Here is a 17,644-nt window from a genome sequence, read left to right on the forward strand (position 1 = left end):
CTTGAGGTGCCCCCCTTGTAATTTTCTGTATTTGTGTTCTTCCCTAAGCCTCTGCTTTTGGCCTCTGTCAGCAATTGGGTACTGGTCCAGTATAGCCAAGAGGAAAAAAGTTTGACTCCCACGCAAAGCATAAGGTACAACTGAGGAGTCACTTACAAGATGTGAGTCACAAAAAAGGTTCAGATGTTAAAATAGCAGTTTGCACTGATTTGACATTCAGAGGTGTGCAAAATTTTAAAATGCCAGTTGTGACTATGGAAGAGGATAGTGGGGAAGACAACTAATAGAACAGCAAAGGGAGCTCCTTTTATCTCTGTGCGTGCATCCCTTTGGCTCACTTGCTGTATGTGCTATACTCCTTTTGCACACTAATGAATATCAGAGTCAGAGCAAGTTATGTGATCTATCACTCTGCTCCTGTTTTCTAATGAACTTACCCCTAACAGGTAGCTTTCCTAGCTATTCGTGTCACGAGTGAATTTCACCTTGACAATAGATCAAGAATGAGGTTCAGCAGTGTGGCCCACCTACTTTGCAATGCTCCAGCATGACAGCTGCTTTGTGTCCTCAGGGTAGCTTTACTTTGATGCTTTTCCCTGTTTAGAAAACTTTGGGGGGAGGATTTTGGTAATCTCCAGCAGGCAGAGTTTTTAAACCTATCTCAAGGGAAGATGAAGATTCTACAGAATTTTTGAACAAACAGTTATTTATGAAGTAAGTGACATTGTCTTTAGAACTGTTATTCCCACTGGGCTCCAGAGAAAAGCAGTATTTGCCACGCTGGATCTGACTGGTCGCTGCTGTAGCCTGCTGCTCCTGGCACCTCAGGCTTCACTGTGGAAAACTCTGGAAGGCTTATGACAAAACATCTAGTCTGACCATTGCGGATATGGCTCTAGTTGTTAAGGGCTGTGTTTTAATGCCTCAGAAGCACACAGTAAGAGAACTATAGTCTTTGCTCTTACGGGCTCTTTGACACCAGAAATGCTGGAGCAAAGTTCTTCTAAACTTGGCTGGCTTTTTGGTTGCCTAAAACATACTGCAGTAGTTGCTGTAACATGGGATTGAAATCACTGGTTTGCTGAATTGACTGGACAAACTACAGGGGAAGAGAAACAATGAAATGAGTTCACTGTGGTGTATATAGGCCTGACCCAGGGTCATGGGCCAGTGTGATTGCATCATTTGCTCATTCAGTAGCCACGCTGCTACTGAAAAGATCTGTGTCTGGTTTTTGACAGCCTGATCTTTTGATGAATTTGACATCACTTTCTGCATGATGTGCTTCATCTGTGTCTCGTGTCACCAACATTCGCCTCTGTCCAGGCAAAGTTTCTCTGTTTGTTTTCTCTATTTTCAAACCAACCTCACATCCCCTTTTCCTACTCTTGCTGGAAGGGGCCGTGCAATCATTCTCACTGCCCTGTCTCTTTTGGCAGACTCGGGGACCAGTTCTACAAAGAAGCCATTGAGCACTGTCGCAGCTACAACTCTCGGCTCTGTGCCGAGCGGAGCGTCCGCCTTCCCTTCCTGGATTCTCAAACTGGGGTAGCTCAGAACAACTGCTACATCTGGATGGAGAAGAGGCACAGGGGACCAGGTTGGTAGTGTGCTGTGTCTGTGTATGCATGTGCATGTACGGAGGGCTGGCCACTGAGCCCTCATGGGGTTTAATTAATAGCAGCTCAAACCTGCTACAGGCCACACAGAAGAGAAACTGCTAAACCTCTGCGCCTGCAGGGGATTTCCTTTGGTAACTGCAGAGAGCTCATGCTAATTACTCCCCCTCTCTACGCTAAGAAGTGCCTGACATGGTAGTTTTTAAGGCTGCATCCTTGTAGCTATTTTCATGCTATCAATCCCAGTCTGTAGCAGAAGACTCCATGCTCTGCTCTAAACAGGATTGGAATTACCTCCAAGGTGGAGGTGGGAGTTTCTCAGATGAATGCTGAAAACAAGGAATTATACTAGGAAGGATATAAAACTAAAGTAAAATATAGGAGAGTCCAGTTAATGGAATGAATGTTGTTCTAATGGTCAGAAATATATCTATAAATCCCAGTTCTGCTTTAGATAGGTTAACTTGGATATCAGTTCTGGAGCTGCGGTTCCCTTGGGTACAGAGAGAAGTTGGTATACTTCCTTAAGGAGCTTTGGCTAATGCCTGTCCCACAGCTCAGTGAAGCTCAAGGGAAAAGAGCACTGTTATTTTTGTAGACTTTGGTCAGTTGTTCCCTTGTTAGAAAATCCATCTGAAATCCCTTTATTGAAAGGCAAAGGACATTCACCAGTTCAAAGACTTGAGGTGTTGCTCAGACAGAAGTCCTTCTGAACCACAAAGAGAATTTGGCTAGGTTGTAGCTCAGTATCCGACCAATAATTAGTTCAGGGAACAGATTTTTGACAGCACCAAAATGTATTTCTACCTTTTTTCCCCCAACCCCTTTAGTGCAGCCCAGAGAATCCAGGCAGGAAGGGACCTGGGGCACATGGATACTGGAAGTGTGACACGTGCAAATGTGCATAAATATGTGCCAGTTTTCTAAACAATATTGACACCCTCCCACCTTCACCCTCCACCCCCTCAAATTCTAGATCTGAAATTATGGGAAGGCAAAGCCTGCTCCAATCTCCTCTACTGTCTGGTTTACAGGAGATTAAGTGGGAGGAACATATAGGATATTCCTTTACCCTCCTGGAGCTAAGAAAGCAATTGCTGCTTCTGAAAAGTGCCTAGCTCTGTCATAGTTGAAAGTTTCCTTCTCCCTTTTCTAAGATATGCTAAAGGAAGGATCCTTGTGCTCCTCCTGTTACTAAAATGTCAAAAGTATATTTAGTGTTGTCTTTCAGGACTATTAGAAAACTGTTTATACAGTAAAATGCAGCCACTTCTGGTGCAGGAGACAACAGGTGTTTTTATAGTGTTAAAAATACCCAAAGAATAGCTACCAAAACTGCTGGGGTAATTCAGGACTGCTGAACGTGGTTCACAAGATGGGAGCTGTCTACACTTCTGGTCTAACCCTTTTTTTTCTAGGGTGGCTTCCTAACCACAGTCAAAAATTTTTTGCTTCAGTTGAAAATTCTCTAATCCCAAGAGATTATGCTTTGGATAAACTAGGTTTCTTCCTGTTCCTGTTCCTGTTCCTGTTCCTGTTCCTGTTCCTTTTCCTTCTCTTGCTCTTGTTATGAGTAAGGTGCTACTATTTTTATCCTTCTGAACACAGTCAGAATACATACATATGTATGTATATACAGACACACATACATATATACATACATATATACACATACATACATACATACACACACACATATATGTGTGTGTATATATATATATATATATATATACACACAGGTATACATCTACTGTATGAATCTCATTGGCATCTGTACACATGCAGAAGGAATCATCACAAGTGTGTTACAGCATCACACCAGGGACCAAGATGTCTTAATTATTTGCCTTTCTCAGCCACAAGCTTCGTGGACTACCTTGAGAAAATTAATTTTTCAAATCTTTCCTTCCTCACTTCTGATAGTGAACTATTTGGCAGCTTGCCCTGCAGAAGGGGATAGGTGACATTTCTCCTGCAGGTCTTCACTGGAGACAAATGGTGGAACATTCTTCACAGAGAGTATCAGGTGAAAGAAGCCTCCTGCATCTGCATTGGCCACCAAATCTGATGACATTGTTATTTTGAATTAGAATAATCAGTGTGAAATGAACCAGCCTTCCTCCCCATATTTCCTTTCCTCTTTCTTGATTTTTATTAGCCCATTTAGTGCTCCCTGGAGTGTTTTTGCGTAATCTGTTTCTTGTAGTATCAATTTCTTGTAGTATTAGGGTGAGTCAAGGCATCCCTCTACAGTTTTAGCATGTCCGGTTTTGGTCTGTACACAATGTACCTGTGCCCATACTAAAGGGCTCTGAAAATTCTCTGCCAGCCATCCTGGTATCTGTCTTGTGTGCTGTGCTCCCTACCATTTACTATCCTTAACCTGAAAAACTAGATAAATGGCAAAGCTCCAAGACCTATTTTCACTTATACAGACTTGAAAAACAGAGAAGAGTCAGGAACTCAGCATATTAACCTGAGTTCTTGCTGTCTTCTTTGTTAAAGGAGTCAGAAATCTGCATCTCCTGATAAACAGTTCAGGGTTAATTTCACACAATACTGCACATAACTCCCTCCTTTTCCCCTCCTCCTCTGGCCTTTCACACGAGCTTTGAGTTATGACTCTCCTACACTAATGAGATAAACAACATAACTCACTGCAGGTTCTGCTATTTCCTCTATAAGCAAATGGTTGGAACCTTCTCTGGTTGCCCTATAAGGTACCAGAGAGAGAGACAACCCACTGAGGGCTGAAGACAGTAATATGCATTATTTCCATATTCACTGCAAAATTGTCTGTGAAGGAGCTGCATTCAGAGCAATCAGAACTGACCCTTTCCCTGTTGCCTCTCCTTTGTGTAAGATCTACACTTCATGTGAGCCAGCACAGAGACACAAGAGGAACAGGGTAGAGAAATGAAGGCAGCATTGGTGGGTTGAATGAAGTGAAAATCTGATATGTGTTCTAAGTTCATTGGATGGCAGTATATTAATGAACAGGTGTATTGTGAGCAGCAACACAGAGCTTACCTGAAGGGTTGCAGAGGTGGATGTTGGATCATCCATTTCTTATTGATCTATCTGCCACCCTCTAAGGAAAAGGGTTTCCCAACTCTCTTCTTTCAAGTTTCTAATTGGGCTTTCAGCATGTGTAGTTGGCTTTTGCTGTCCTGCCTGAATCCAGAACTGCTCTTTCATATGAGTGCTTGCATTAGCAGATATTCCCCCAAAACTAGTAGATCTTTACTCCTCTCTGTCTGCGACAAAAGGTGTGGTACTTATTCCTTCAAAAGGCTTTTCTGTGGAGGCCCGTGCAATGGAGGCCTGATTCTCTATCCTATTGCTTTGATCTGCCAATTGCCATTTCTGTGTTGTCTTAAGTCCCTGCACAGGACCTGCTGAGAAAGGGTGGGGCTTCTTGCCTCCACCTCTTCAATTACTCACATCAGAGCCAGGCATAATCCACCTCATCATTATAGCAGTTGTTTGCAGTGGTTAATGTTTGCAAAGTGGCATGAAGAAGGATGTCCAAACACTGCATAAGGGGTGGTTATTCATATTTTTATTTCCAAACAGGTCTTAGGCAACCTGTTCTGAAATGTGTCCTTCTTGGGATGTGCACAATGCCCAGCTTTCTGGGAATAAGTGTAAGAAGGGCATGAAAAGCCCAATAGCATTCTGTGCCCTGAAACAGCCAGAATCTCTGCAGATACTCCATCACTTGGCTGTACTCAGGCAGTATGCCACAGATGCTCCAAGGCCTTGGAAGTAGGTGGAAGGTGCTGGGGTCTGAGCTGGCATTCCCAACAGTTGAAATATTTAAAACCAGTAACTTAGGCCTCACCTGCAGAATTTGATTAGCACATTCCCTCGAGGTGAATTATGTTATTGTGTCTTCCTCCCCACCCTCAAGTAAGAGGATATTGTTTTTTTCATTATTCTCGATTGGTCTGGTGAGTTGCTTTTGTTCCCAAGCTGATACTCACTCCTGGCTGCTTCAGAAGAGAGGAGAGAGCTCTTGGGCCATCCTCCTGCCCTTGAGCTGTTCTATTTTACTGGCACCCCCTTGATGCTGTCCAGCTGTTCGCTGTCGGTACAGTTTCAGATATAGCAACACCACTCCTGTTCTCTCTCTTATGTGGTCTTTCCTGGTTTTTGAGGACAACGAGTCTGGAATTGAAGTCATGCTTTGTAGCCCCTTCAAGACAACAGCAACAGCAGAAGGGCAAAGATGCCAAACCAGAACTGGTGGACAGAGAGGGCAGGAAAAGCAGAGGAGAGAATTAAATTCCTCCAACTTTTCTTTCTGGGTATTTCTGTGTGTCATGACTATCTGGGGCAGTTGAGGATACTTTGAAGCAATTGTCGGTGTGCTTCTGTGCCCCTAGAAATGATGCATTCACAAAGCCCTGCTGTGTCCCAAATGCAAGAAAGCAAAGTATAGCTCGGACATTGGCTGAAGGGTGTCTGCCAGGAGAGCCAGGGCTGCTCAAAATCCAGTGATGCCAAATGTGATTTAAGGGAACATGCAATGATATAAACATTATTGTGTATCTCCTCCCTCATTCAGAGTAAAGGCATGAGGAGGTAAGAGTCAAAATGAAGAATTAACATTCCAACAAAAGTCCAGAATGTAAGCAAAACTACAGTCAGACCTCTTGGATCTTGGTTTGCTCCTGTTTGGAAGACAAAAATTTCCTGAGCTGCTCTGTGCATCAGAGCCTCAAGATTTGCATGTCAGAACTTCATCTCTTCTCTCTCAAGGGGCTTTCTCTGCCCGTGGAGGAGGCATCGCCCCTGTGACCCAGGAGAGTCTGAAATTCTATTTACCCTGAAGAAATCACAAATTATTTATGTGCAGCTCTGGTTTCAGTGAGCTGAGTGAAGTGTCTAAGTGAGACCTAGATTCTCTGTAGGCCTGATCCCAAGAGGTGCCGAAGAGTCTCAGGAGCACTGGATGCCTTGAGAGTGTAGCTCTGTCTCATGATTTGCAGGACTGAGCCTTCCAAGAAGGAGATGCTGGAAGGGCAAAGACAAAGATGCTAGAGACAGTGCTTGTGGTTTACATACTGAAACGTGATTAATTTTTTGCCTTTAATCTTCAGGCCTGGCCCCAGGTCAGCTGTACACATACCCAGCACGTTGCTGGCGCAAAAAGAGGCGTTTGCATCCCCCTGAGGATTCCAGGCTGAAGCTGCTGGAAATTAAACCTGGTAAGTATTTGTTTGCTGCCTCTCCCGAGCTGCAGAGCAGCTGGCATACATGCAAACCTGGCATTTAGACCTTGGACTTTATCTTTGCTGCTTTCCAACCATTTCTCATTGCATCTGTTGCATCTTACTTGATTTGCTGTAACCATAACCACCAAATCCTCTGCGTACAACTCAGCCCTTATAAAAAATGGGAACAACTTGTATTGAATGCAAGGGGAGCTGAATTTACCTTCAGTAGAGTTGAATCTTGGCTTCTATTAGAAAATTCACAAGGATGTAAAGAATGAATGTATTACTAACTTTTTCCTCAGTGCATTACTAATACAAAGTCTCACTGGCATCTGCTGCCTGATCTTTGTGAAAGAGACCACTGTGTGTGAAACAGTAAGTATAAAGTAAGATTTTTCTTGGTGGGGCTGTTGATGAGGGGTGTGACCAGATTATAAACAACAAATAATCTAAAATAGTGAGCACATGCCACATTTGTGTATTTCTGTCTGACCATATGTGTACCTTTGTCCGTTATTCTTTCATTCTTCTTGTCCTTGCTACTCTTGCACAATTAAAATATGCAAAGTGATGAGTCTGGATGCTGAATGAGTGACTGTAAAGCAGATGTGGAGGAGCTGCAGCTGTGTCAGGTAGAGCATAGCATAGTACATTCTTCCCTGCAGTTAGTAATAAAGGCTTGCTGTCTCTGGGGCCAGCTATTATGAGAAAGAGGGAGCACATATACTCACAGCTGTATGTGGTTTTTAAGAGGTGACACACTGTCAGTATAAAAAGTGCAGGAGAAAACCCCCAAATGTAAATTAAGAATATTTAAAAAACCTGTTTGACAGAAGAAGGTGCCTGGGAACTGAGCTGTGCTCAGCAATACTGATGACTTTGCTTCTACGCAGTAGTTGGTGGAGAGAGAGGAAAGGGCAACAGACACAAGTTCTAAACCCATTAAAATCAGAGACAAAATTCCTGTTGATTCTGGTAGAAACAGTTTTTGAAAGCTCCCTACCTTCAGTAAAGGAGACATCAGTGGACAGTTGAAAAAGAGGAAGAAATGTCTATAACTGCTCAGTTGGGGTTCAAACCAAGGGCAAAATCTCATCCAGAAAATAAAACTAGACCTCACAGCAGAGCTGCTTGGAAAGAGCTGATGAAATCAGTCACATACGTTGATGAAAATGAGACTGGACTCTCGGAAGACGATGATGTTGGCTCATAGAAGTGCCTACCTTAGACTTTGTGATGATGTCTTGGTACTGCTGCGCCATGGTAATTTTGTAAGATAAAGCAGTAGGGTAGAGTTTGACTCTTTTTTGTTTGCATTATTCTTCTTTGCTGTACTCACTGAATGCCAAATTAGTGCATCCTACATGCCACAGGGCATGAAAGGCAATTACCACAAAGTTATCAGATAAAGAGACCTCAGCATGTCTGTCTCTGTGTTGTTTTCCCTGCTATAAACATCTCCTCTGCATCTCAGGAGTGCTACTTTTGTTGCATTGCCGGTGGCAACCAAATAAGGCGAGTTATATTGCTCTGCCATTTAAATCTATTTTCCAACCAATTTCTATCTAGTGATTAACTTTCCTTATCAGTTATACCACAAAACAATTTCATTCCATCTGTGCATATCCAGAATAGACTCACTAGCCAAAAGTGGGATTTTTCCCTTTTCTGATCTGAAAGTGTAAAACCTATGGAAAACACTGGACCTCTGTTTAAAGGTAGCTTTTGAGATTTGGGAGGAAGAGAGTATAATTTATATTCAACATGGACAGCAGAAATACTGTAGATTTTGGAGGGGAATACTGTCGTAAAACCTAATGCTGAACCTAGGAAGCTACGTAATTCTGACTTCTTTAGTCCTCAGTTAAACATCAGATGGTTGTGTGGGGCAAAGATGTGGAAATTTAAGATTACTAAAAAGCACAGCTGTAGGACATATAAGATAAATTTGAAAGAAATCTAATCTACATGTTCCATAGTTTTACTTCACCTAGGACTTGGGCATCCTGTTCATTCCTTGGAGCTGTTCTCAGCAGTTAGAGAGTGCTTATGCTTGGTTAAGGTGCAAATAGCTGATTTTTATAGAGGAGGCTGTGGAATTGTTGATATATTTTTATAGATATTTATAATTGTTACATGGCATGTGCAAGCAATGCACTTCTACATCAAATCAGGGTTAAACCTTAGCTGTATTACGTTAACTGCATAGAAGTACTTCTTGTAAGACAACCGCTGTAACAAACACAGAAGAGAATCTTTGCTCCAAAAGTTGCCATCCCAGCAGTTAATGGGAGTGGCACCAGGGATGTGAATACCTGCTTGAACTGCACCTGGGCTTTCAGAGAGGCTTATTCTAGCAAAAAGTTGTGTTCAGAAGGTCCTGTATCCAGAAGACACCTACATAATTCAGGAGATACACAGACCTAGAATTTTTGTTTTGGTAAGTCATAGGCAGGCATCAGCTGGTCAGTAAGTAACATCAAACTATTGTCTTGCTAGCAGTTTGTGGGTACAACAAATCATTTAGTAATAGTATAGTATACTATTTTAGTTTTATAAACTAACATAGTTTTATATAGTTTTAGGTTTATAGTTATAACCTGCTTTTGAAGGTTTGTGTAGTGCATGACATGACTCAGTGAATAAGAGTTTCACATTTGGTAATACCAAACTCTGGTGAAGAAAATCATGCTCCAGTGGTCTGCTGTTTTTTTTGTAAAATGCAAGATGCACTACAATGTTTTTCCTGGGGTGAGTTGATGCCTGCTTCTTAATAGAAGATGCCCCCTCCAGACTGTCCACATCTCTTTTGTATAGCGGGGACCAAAACTGAGCACAGTATTCCAGGTGTAGCCTGACAAGCACTGAATATGATAATTACTTATCTCTGCTGGTGATGCCCTTGCTGATGCAACCCAGCATCCTGTTGGCTCTATTTTTTTTGTCACAGCAGCACACTGTTCATTCATATTGAGCTCATGGTCCACCAGGACACTGAGGTTCCTTATCACGGAGCTGCTCCCCAGCCAGGCAGATCGCAGCCTGTCCTGCACTCCTGGATTATGTTTTCCCAGATATATTTCTGTCACTGTAGGACATGAAATGATTTACATGGACACAGCTCAATGTATGATAGGAAAAAGAGAGTGATTTATTCCATAATTCCTATATTTATTGATTCTCAAAAATGACCAGGGATTGGATAGTCAGGTTACCACCTTCCTAATCACACCCGTCATGAGAAACGTCCATCAAAAGACATTTCTTTAATGGAATGTATAAACATCTATGTTTATAGTTACTTTCCTGGGAAAGTGGCTAGAAACTATGAAAACAACATCAGAAGGTTTAGTTCTCAGGGCGACACATTTCCTAGGTGCAGAATTTTAAACTTACTAGGTATTGATAGTCATATAATATTTGTGAAAATGAACTTCTGTTCAACCAAGTATGAGAAACCTGCAGAATCGAGCAGTGGTGTTTGCATGGCACTTTGGCACAGAGCAGTGGGAGGGCTGCAAGCAGCTCATGCTTCCACATTAATTCAGCTGCCTGTTCTCCTGCCCAGCAAAAGAGGAGCAGAGCTGAGCTCCTGTTCCTGACAAGTCTGGCAATGGGTGAGGGAGAGGGTTGAGCTAGGTAGCCTGACTTTCAGTGGAGTCAGAGAAAAAGCAGAATTTATAACTCCATCACCACTGTGAATGCGAGCAGTACGGTCCAGGCCCTTGCCAAAATCAGAGCAGTTGGAAAGAGAGGGGTTAGAAATGAGAGGGACATCCTGGCTTAGACCCAAGGCCCCTTGAAATTATAGTTGATCCTTGTCCTATATACTTAGTGGTTTCGTGGTGCTGGGTAGTATGATTCAGTGTTGGGTCAGCTATCAAAATTGTGGAAGTGCTACTGCCTACAGTAAACCCTGCTGACAAGCAGGTATTAACCAAGCTTTGCACCTATGCAGATGAGAACAGATATGGAGAACGTGGCCAAAAACTGGTGGAGTTTAAATTGGTAGTGTCCTACTTCAGTCTCACAAGATGGCTAAATATAGGTACATACCTACATACCTACAGAGCTTTTATTTTGCATGGTGTGTAAGTCTAAAGAATATGACTGTAATGTTTTTGTGCCAGTTTGCTGATGTCCTTTGGTTTGGACTGAAAGCCCACAGTGAGGTTTCAGAGTGGTCAGCCTTACCACCCACTTGTAGGGTGTGAAGTAGGGTTTGTTTATGCTACTGCTGTGCTGAGAATGAGCTGGGGTCCTGTGCTAGTGTCTGTCCTCTTACTTATATCTGGACAGTCCAGTGTTTAGCTGAGCTACAGAAATGGAGTTTTTTTACCAGTTGTTGGATAAGGAAAAGCAAAAAAAATATTTGCCATTTGCTATTATGAACCATGGTGGTTGTTTGAAGCAAGTACTGAAAACAGATTTTTAGTTCCAGTTGTACAATGCCTGATCTGTTTTTAGTCTAGCATATAGGGTATACCTAGGTGAGTGTGCTTGTGGATGAATGAACTAAATCCTTACAGGTAAGCTGTTATCTCTTTAAAGCATCTCTATTTACCTTTTGGAGACTGTGACTGATTGTACAAGGTACTATATGTTTCCTGGGAGGTGAGAAGTGCTCCCAACTCTTGGGGGAGATGCTGAGCATGTGGAGATCTGTGGTCTTTAAGATGGGGCACTTCACCAAGATAAAGTTAAGATGACATTAAAAAGCAAAGAACAGAATTTTCAGTAGTATCTCTTAGCATAGCATCTCGAGACTCAAGCAGCATGTTAGATCATCATCCCCAGGGATTGTTGTGAAGTCATCTGAGCCATATACTTACAGTCCAGATATACAAAATATAGTGAAGGAAGTACTTTGATTCCAAAATGGAGAAATGAGCGACAAAGGGAATAGACTACTTCCATGATGTTTTAACCAGAGGTTTGTGATACAGCTGAAAGTCAAACCCCAAACCAAAAAGAACATAGTGCTGCTGAATTCCATATTATTTTTTCTACTCCTGGTTGCTATGGCTAGTTTCACTCAAAGATATTAGAGCCTAAAAAATAATTCAAAAAAGTTAATTCCATGAGAATTTCCTTTTACATTTTTTCTCCCATAGGCCAATTAATATTGACTAGTTTCACTTTTGATTTCGGCAATTTCTACACAAACACACGTCGGTTCCTGTTCTGTACGACAAGACAGCAGTGTTGTTTTGCTATAAGCACTGTAAAGAGAGGCACAACTCTTCTTAACAAAAACTTTCTCTACTATTTCACACTATTTGACACTTTTCCTACTATTTTCTCTGTAATTAAAGGTCATGTTATGTTATAGAACCTGCCTGTGGCTCCTTTTTAAGGTCCATTAAGACTATCATAGGATCCTAACTGGAAGAATAATTCTGGTGCCAAATAAGAGTATGTCTGTAATATGCAGATGAATTGGATACAATATTCCTGAAGGAGGCTATAATATAAATCTATCAGCTATTCAGACTTCTGACAGACTTCTGCAGATGTGAGTTTACCAAAGATACTTTCTGTATAGAGCTTATTTCAGTTTTTTTAATTGTTCATGGCTTTTATCAACGTGATCAACCCTGCATTTGAGGTGGAGCTGACTTGACAGGAGCAGGTTTGTTTCTCTGATGGTCTGGTCTGGATTTCTCACGTAAGACGGATTTCAAAAGCCCGTTAGCAATCTTTCTGTGAGTTTTGCTGCTGGCTCTCCAAAACTCTGAAATTAAAACATCATTTAAAACCTACTTTCAATCCAAGTGTTTCCGCACGGTGAACTACAGAACCCCCCAGTTCTGCTCGCCTCCCTTGGAATCTGGCTGGTTTTGGGCTGCGGTGGCGCGGCGCGGCCGGCAGAGGGCGCGGCGGGCAGCGGGAGCTCGGCGCCCGGGCCGCTCCCGGCGGGAATTGCCCGCGGCGGGAACGGCCGCAGCGCCAAGCCGCGCTCGCTGGGAACCGCACCCGGCCTGCCAACAGCCTACAGCAGAGCTCAGTCCCACTCACACATCTCTGCTTTTGTCACCTCGTGGAGAAGAAAACAAGAAAAAAAAAAACCCCAAAAACTCATAACTTTTTGGGATAGGGAGGGTGGATGGTTTTCAGTTCCTATTTAATTTGTTAGAAAGCGCCTCTGCATCCTGACCGTGTCCTGAGCTCGGTCTATCATGTGCGTCACAGTTCCATAGAACTTTGGAACAAAATCAAGCTTTATATTGTGAATCCAAATCTGAGAGCAGGGATGCCAGAAGGTGTTCAGTTTGTTGTCTTTGCTGGTTTTTTTTATACCGGTATAAATATTGAATTCTGCCTTTTCTTTTGGGTTTCTGGCCTAAATTTTAGTATGTGTTTATTCATCAGCTAAGCCTGCAGCTTACAGATGGGTCCATCAATGCTCCTGAATCGAAACAGTAGGCTCCAATTCTCCACTAATCTCGTCTTCACAGCAGGGCATGGCACCACAGGCAAGAGCTGCTGCTTTAAGGCACTTACACATCCAGCTATGCCTTGTGTTAGAAAAAGTGACTTTCTGTCACCAAGAGAAAACTCATCAGTGTGGGGCCTCCTTGTGAATCAGCTTCTTTCTATTACACACTGGTTACATTTAACCAGTTTATTCCATCTCATCCACCACCTTTAAATTCTACCTACAACAGGGACCTTTGCTGGTCCAGCTCTCTGGCCAGATAAAATTTTCTTTTTGTTTCTTACATGGCACTAAGAATATCAGAGAACCTGTCTCTTTTTGCATGTATTCACTGACACAGAATCACGACACAGAAGTCCTGCAGTGAAATATGCATTTGTCCTGTTGCCAGTCTGCAGCAGAGGTGCCCATCTCAGCACGCCAAGTCCTAGCACACCATCACATCCTTGCATCTCCCGTGCCCCACACAGGATCAGGGCCAATGGAATATGTCTTTTCCTCTCACCTTCTCAGTATGTGAAATGGAGGTGCTAAAAACATCAGTCTCGTTTGTCTGACTCAGAGGAGTACCTAACAGTTACCTAATAAATACTTCTAGAGAGATTGGGAGGGGTATGGGAAGCCTCTAAATAAAAATAAATGAATGGATAAATCATGCCATTTGCAAAGCCCTCAAAGTGCCAGCATTAAATGTTTTGGCCAGAAAGCCTTGCAAAACTGGTATGGAAGTGTACCAGCTCTGGTGCACAGCCTGGGCTTATGTGTACCAGGATGATGATGAAAAAATAAGTAATTTCTTACACACCCATATATACAAATAAAGAGACTCACCACAGGTGAATTGTTGAGCCAGTTTTTGCAAGGCTGGTTGTGCAGTGTAATTGCTGGAAAGATATCTTGTGTTTTGCACAGTGTAATTCTTCTTGCTTTGTTTTTCTGGCCACTGGGGAGCCAGCCTTCTCTATGTCATGGCTGCCAGGGCTGTGGTAAGCTCTCCTTCACATCATGCACTGCTCTTGCTGGGTGTTGTTACATGTGATAAGCTGCAAATACTTAGACCAATTCAGCTCAGTGACTGTAAGTAAATGTGTATTTTCCTCCAAATGGAATGTCATGATTTTGCAGTTATGGAAGTAAAATGCAAATTTCTATAAAAGCAAATAATATTCTATAAATAGCCCAGTCAAGAAAACAAAAACTCCACAGTCATGCTGGTAGAATTTACAGGATTAACTTTGTGTAAATAGTTTCTCTTTCATTTGTAAGATCTGGAACAGGTCACTACACGTATTTTATATTCAAAGTTTTACCAGGAGAACTCTGTTGTTTAGCTAAGATGGCTTGTATGAATCACCCAGGATTACTCCTGGTTCTTGTGTGGCTGAGCCAGTTTGCATAATGAGGAGAGAGATGCATGAAGAAGCTACTGGGCTTTGGAACCCCTCTGGGTTTTGATCAAAAGCCCACTGAAGCCAAACCCCTCTGGCTCTAGTCATCAGGCTAAGGCAGCAGTAGCAACTGAACAAGATAAGGCAATTTTGGAAGCTGTTAAATCTAGTTTTCTGAGTTCTCTGGATCTTATCACTGGGAATGGGAACATAGGCTGCATGTGCAGCCTCCCACAAACATAAAGCTGTTGTAATTTCAGAAGCAGTGCAGCCACTTAAAGGTATTTTTCTCCACTGGTGTGTCATCTTGGCTGTATTTAGTATATTTGTGAAAATAGAGTTATGACGACTTTGGAGGCAGGCTGTTCTGCAAAATGTTTTGGTCACTACAGTTGGCCATTAAACTGAAGGAACGGATTGTGCTGTTGATCTCCTTGGAGCCTCTACAGTGTGACTGCAGGTCACCTCTCAGGGCTTGATCTCAAAGATGTGAGGGAGGGCTCGACAGGTGAGATGGCACTGGCTTCAAATACCTGGGCTACTTGAGAGAGAGCTTATTTGTGGTGCTGCCACCCTCTCTGAGCTATCCAGCCCATTGTTTTGCTCGTTTGCTGTTCTTGACCACTGTGTTTGACCTACATCTGGCTGCTAGGATGCATCTTTGGGAAGAGGTTATTCAGCATGTGCCTCTCCAGCTGCCAAGGCCTGACTGAGAATGCTGTGTCTCTAGGAGACACATTATTGCTCCTGGAGAGGTAGAATGCTCTGGGATTTATCTCCTTACTATGAAGTTAACATTGATGTGTGTAAGTAAGCATCAGGATTATTTATTTATGAAATAAACAGATTTAACCTTAAAATTAAGGGAGTGAAGGTAAGCTCAAAGCTTACCAGAAGAAAGGGCTATGGAAACCACTGGGGAAACACCAGGGGATGGCACCTGGGGAAGTGCTGGAACCTGTCAGATCCATTTCCCTTAAGGCACAAATCACCAGCTCTCCAGTATGGGGAGGGGCAGACAGGAACCTGTTGGAATCTTAGAGCTAGAACTGAACTTGAACAGCTTTCCTGGCAAACCTGCTGCCTCTTTTCTAAGTATAACCAGTAAAAATGCCTGAAAAAGGATAAGCCACGTTGTCAAAAGGGTTTTTGTGGGGCACAGGTACTGTTCAGATGCAAGTACTGGACACAAGATCCTAGGAAATGGGTATTTTTAATCTAATTCATTGCATCTATTTTGTCTGTTCATATGAGTAATTCTGGGAATTCTCTGGTAATCACATGAAAAAGGGTTTATAGGATCAAGGCCCCAGGGTTTAGTCTCATAAGATGCCAAGCTGTCTAACCCCAGCAAAGGAAAGCACCTGAGCTTGGGCTTTAAGAACATGAGTGATCTTTTAGGAATTAATGGGACTTGCCACATGCTTAAAGTTAAATCTACATGTAAAGTACTGGGTTGGACCAGACTTGCAGGTTTGGTACTCAGCATCCTGCACAGAGCCCAGGGAAGTGACTGGCCTACTAGGTCAACAGTATGGTAGAACCTATGTGCTGCTTTATAGAAGAAAATGTTAACAAAAACCAACAAAGATATTATGGAATATAATTACATAAAATACGGCTTAAAAAACCCTATTTATTAAATTTTATTGTTCTCCTGACACATAGCAAATTAAATTGATTTGTAGCATGAAATATTTTAATATTTATAGCAGGTGTTATTTTCCTGGTGCGTAATACAACAGAATGAGCAATCAATGTTAATATAACATTCAGTTTCAACTCTAACAATCCAAGCTTTATAGAATTACAGAGTGTAGAATGGAGAGAGTATGATGACTTCCCCTCCCACATCCCTGTACCTCCTACCAACCTTCCCTGGTGGAAGTTTCCATTCTTCATTCCCATTCTCTGTAGTAAACATTTTACAGCCTCATAATCATCTCGTACCCGAGAGATATTAAGTATATTTTTACTAGATTATTATTAATTTCAATATTCCCTGCATTTTGCATTTGATTGACTAATAGTTTATTACAGGTGTTTTATTCTTCAGGATTCTGACACTATTGGTGTTTGGTACAGCATCCCTTCCCAGTAATGAACTCCCACTCCCAGTAATGAAGGAGGTTTGATGCAATACATTGGAATAGGTGAACGTGGCTTTTATGTGTAATGTCCTCTGGACCACAGATCTCACTTAAGGAGCATGGTTCCCCTTAAACAAACCAGGTAATTTAGGCCTGGGACCTAAGCTGTTGCAGGTAGGTAGTTCTGATAAAGACAACAGCAAGCAGCAATTTCCATCAGCTAAAGCTATGGTTCTTGATGTAGGAGAAAGGATGAAAACTTTACCCCTCTTGATGGAAATTATGTCCTTCTGAATGCATGTGATTGCCCTTGGCAAGTATGGGGTTTATGTCTTAGGAAAACATATGGTCATGATTAATATCCTATGCATGTCCTAAAGAGCTGTAGTGAAAATCCTTTTGTGTTTGGCCTAAAGTAAACAGCATTGCATGATGGTAATAAAAGACAAGTTTTCAAAGCTGGCTCAGATAGAGTGCTAAAACTACACATGAACATTTGAAGCAAATGACTAATTTCTTTGTGTTTTTGAGGGATGGTGAATGCTTTTATCTTCTCATGATTTCCTTGGTGCAATGTCTGTAAATGACACAGTTACAGATATGTGCTACTCTGACAAAGTGAGGTTCGTGGTTACAGGAATTTCTGCGGTGATGCTAATTTGTAAGTGATGCTATGGATACATCTGCCATGTAATGCTCATTGCCTAAGTGAGGTAGCAGCACGGCAGGAGAACTGGAAACACAGAGGCTGTATGTGTGAGCAGCGCTAGACACCAGGACAGTATCAGCAACAAAGACACTATTAACTGAATAGAAAGGACTCAGGATTAAGTGCTTTGTGCCTCTGAAGCTGCTATACCAGGACTGGCACTATAAATATACTTAC

At 42.2% G+C, this 17,644-nt stretch overlaps 1 protein-coding gene across 9 annotated transcripts in view; it reads left to right on the forward strand.

Annotated features, from left to right (window-relative positions):
• Positions 1–1,415: 1,415 nt before the first annotated feature.
• DPF3 (double PHD fingers 3) overlaps positions 1,416–17,644 on the forward strand; it is a 100,547-nt gene continuing 84,318 nt past the window's right edge. For 4 of the 9 annotated variants that reach the window (XR_002001859.1, XM_019007000.1, XM_019007002.1 and 1 more), the window contains exons 1-2: positions 1,446–1,600; positions 6,725–6,832. Coding sequence is in view for 8 of the 9 variants with exons in the window: in XM_019007000.1 (XP_018862545.1) it covers positions 1,576–1,600; positions 6,725–6,832 (133 nt within the window). In the remaining variant the exon portion in view is untranslated. Of the gene's footprint in view, positions 1,601–6,724; positions 6,833–17,644 lie in introns of all 9 variants that reach the window. The other 5 variants (XM_019007003.2, XM_019007004.2, XM_019007005.1 and 2 more) reach the window with 2 other exon arrangements.

Source organism: Parus major, chromosome 5 (assembly GCF_001522545.3).
Source record: "Parus major isolate Abel chromosome 5, Parus_major1.1, whole genome shotgun sequence".
Lineage (NCBI taxonomy): Eukaryota > Metazoa > Chordata > Aves > Passeriformes > Paridae > Parus > Parus major.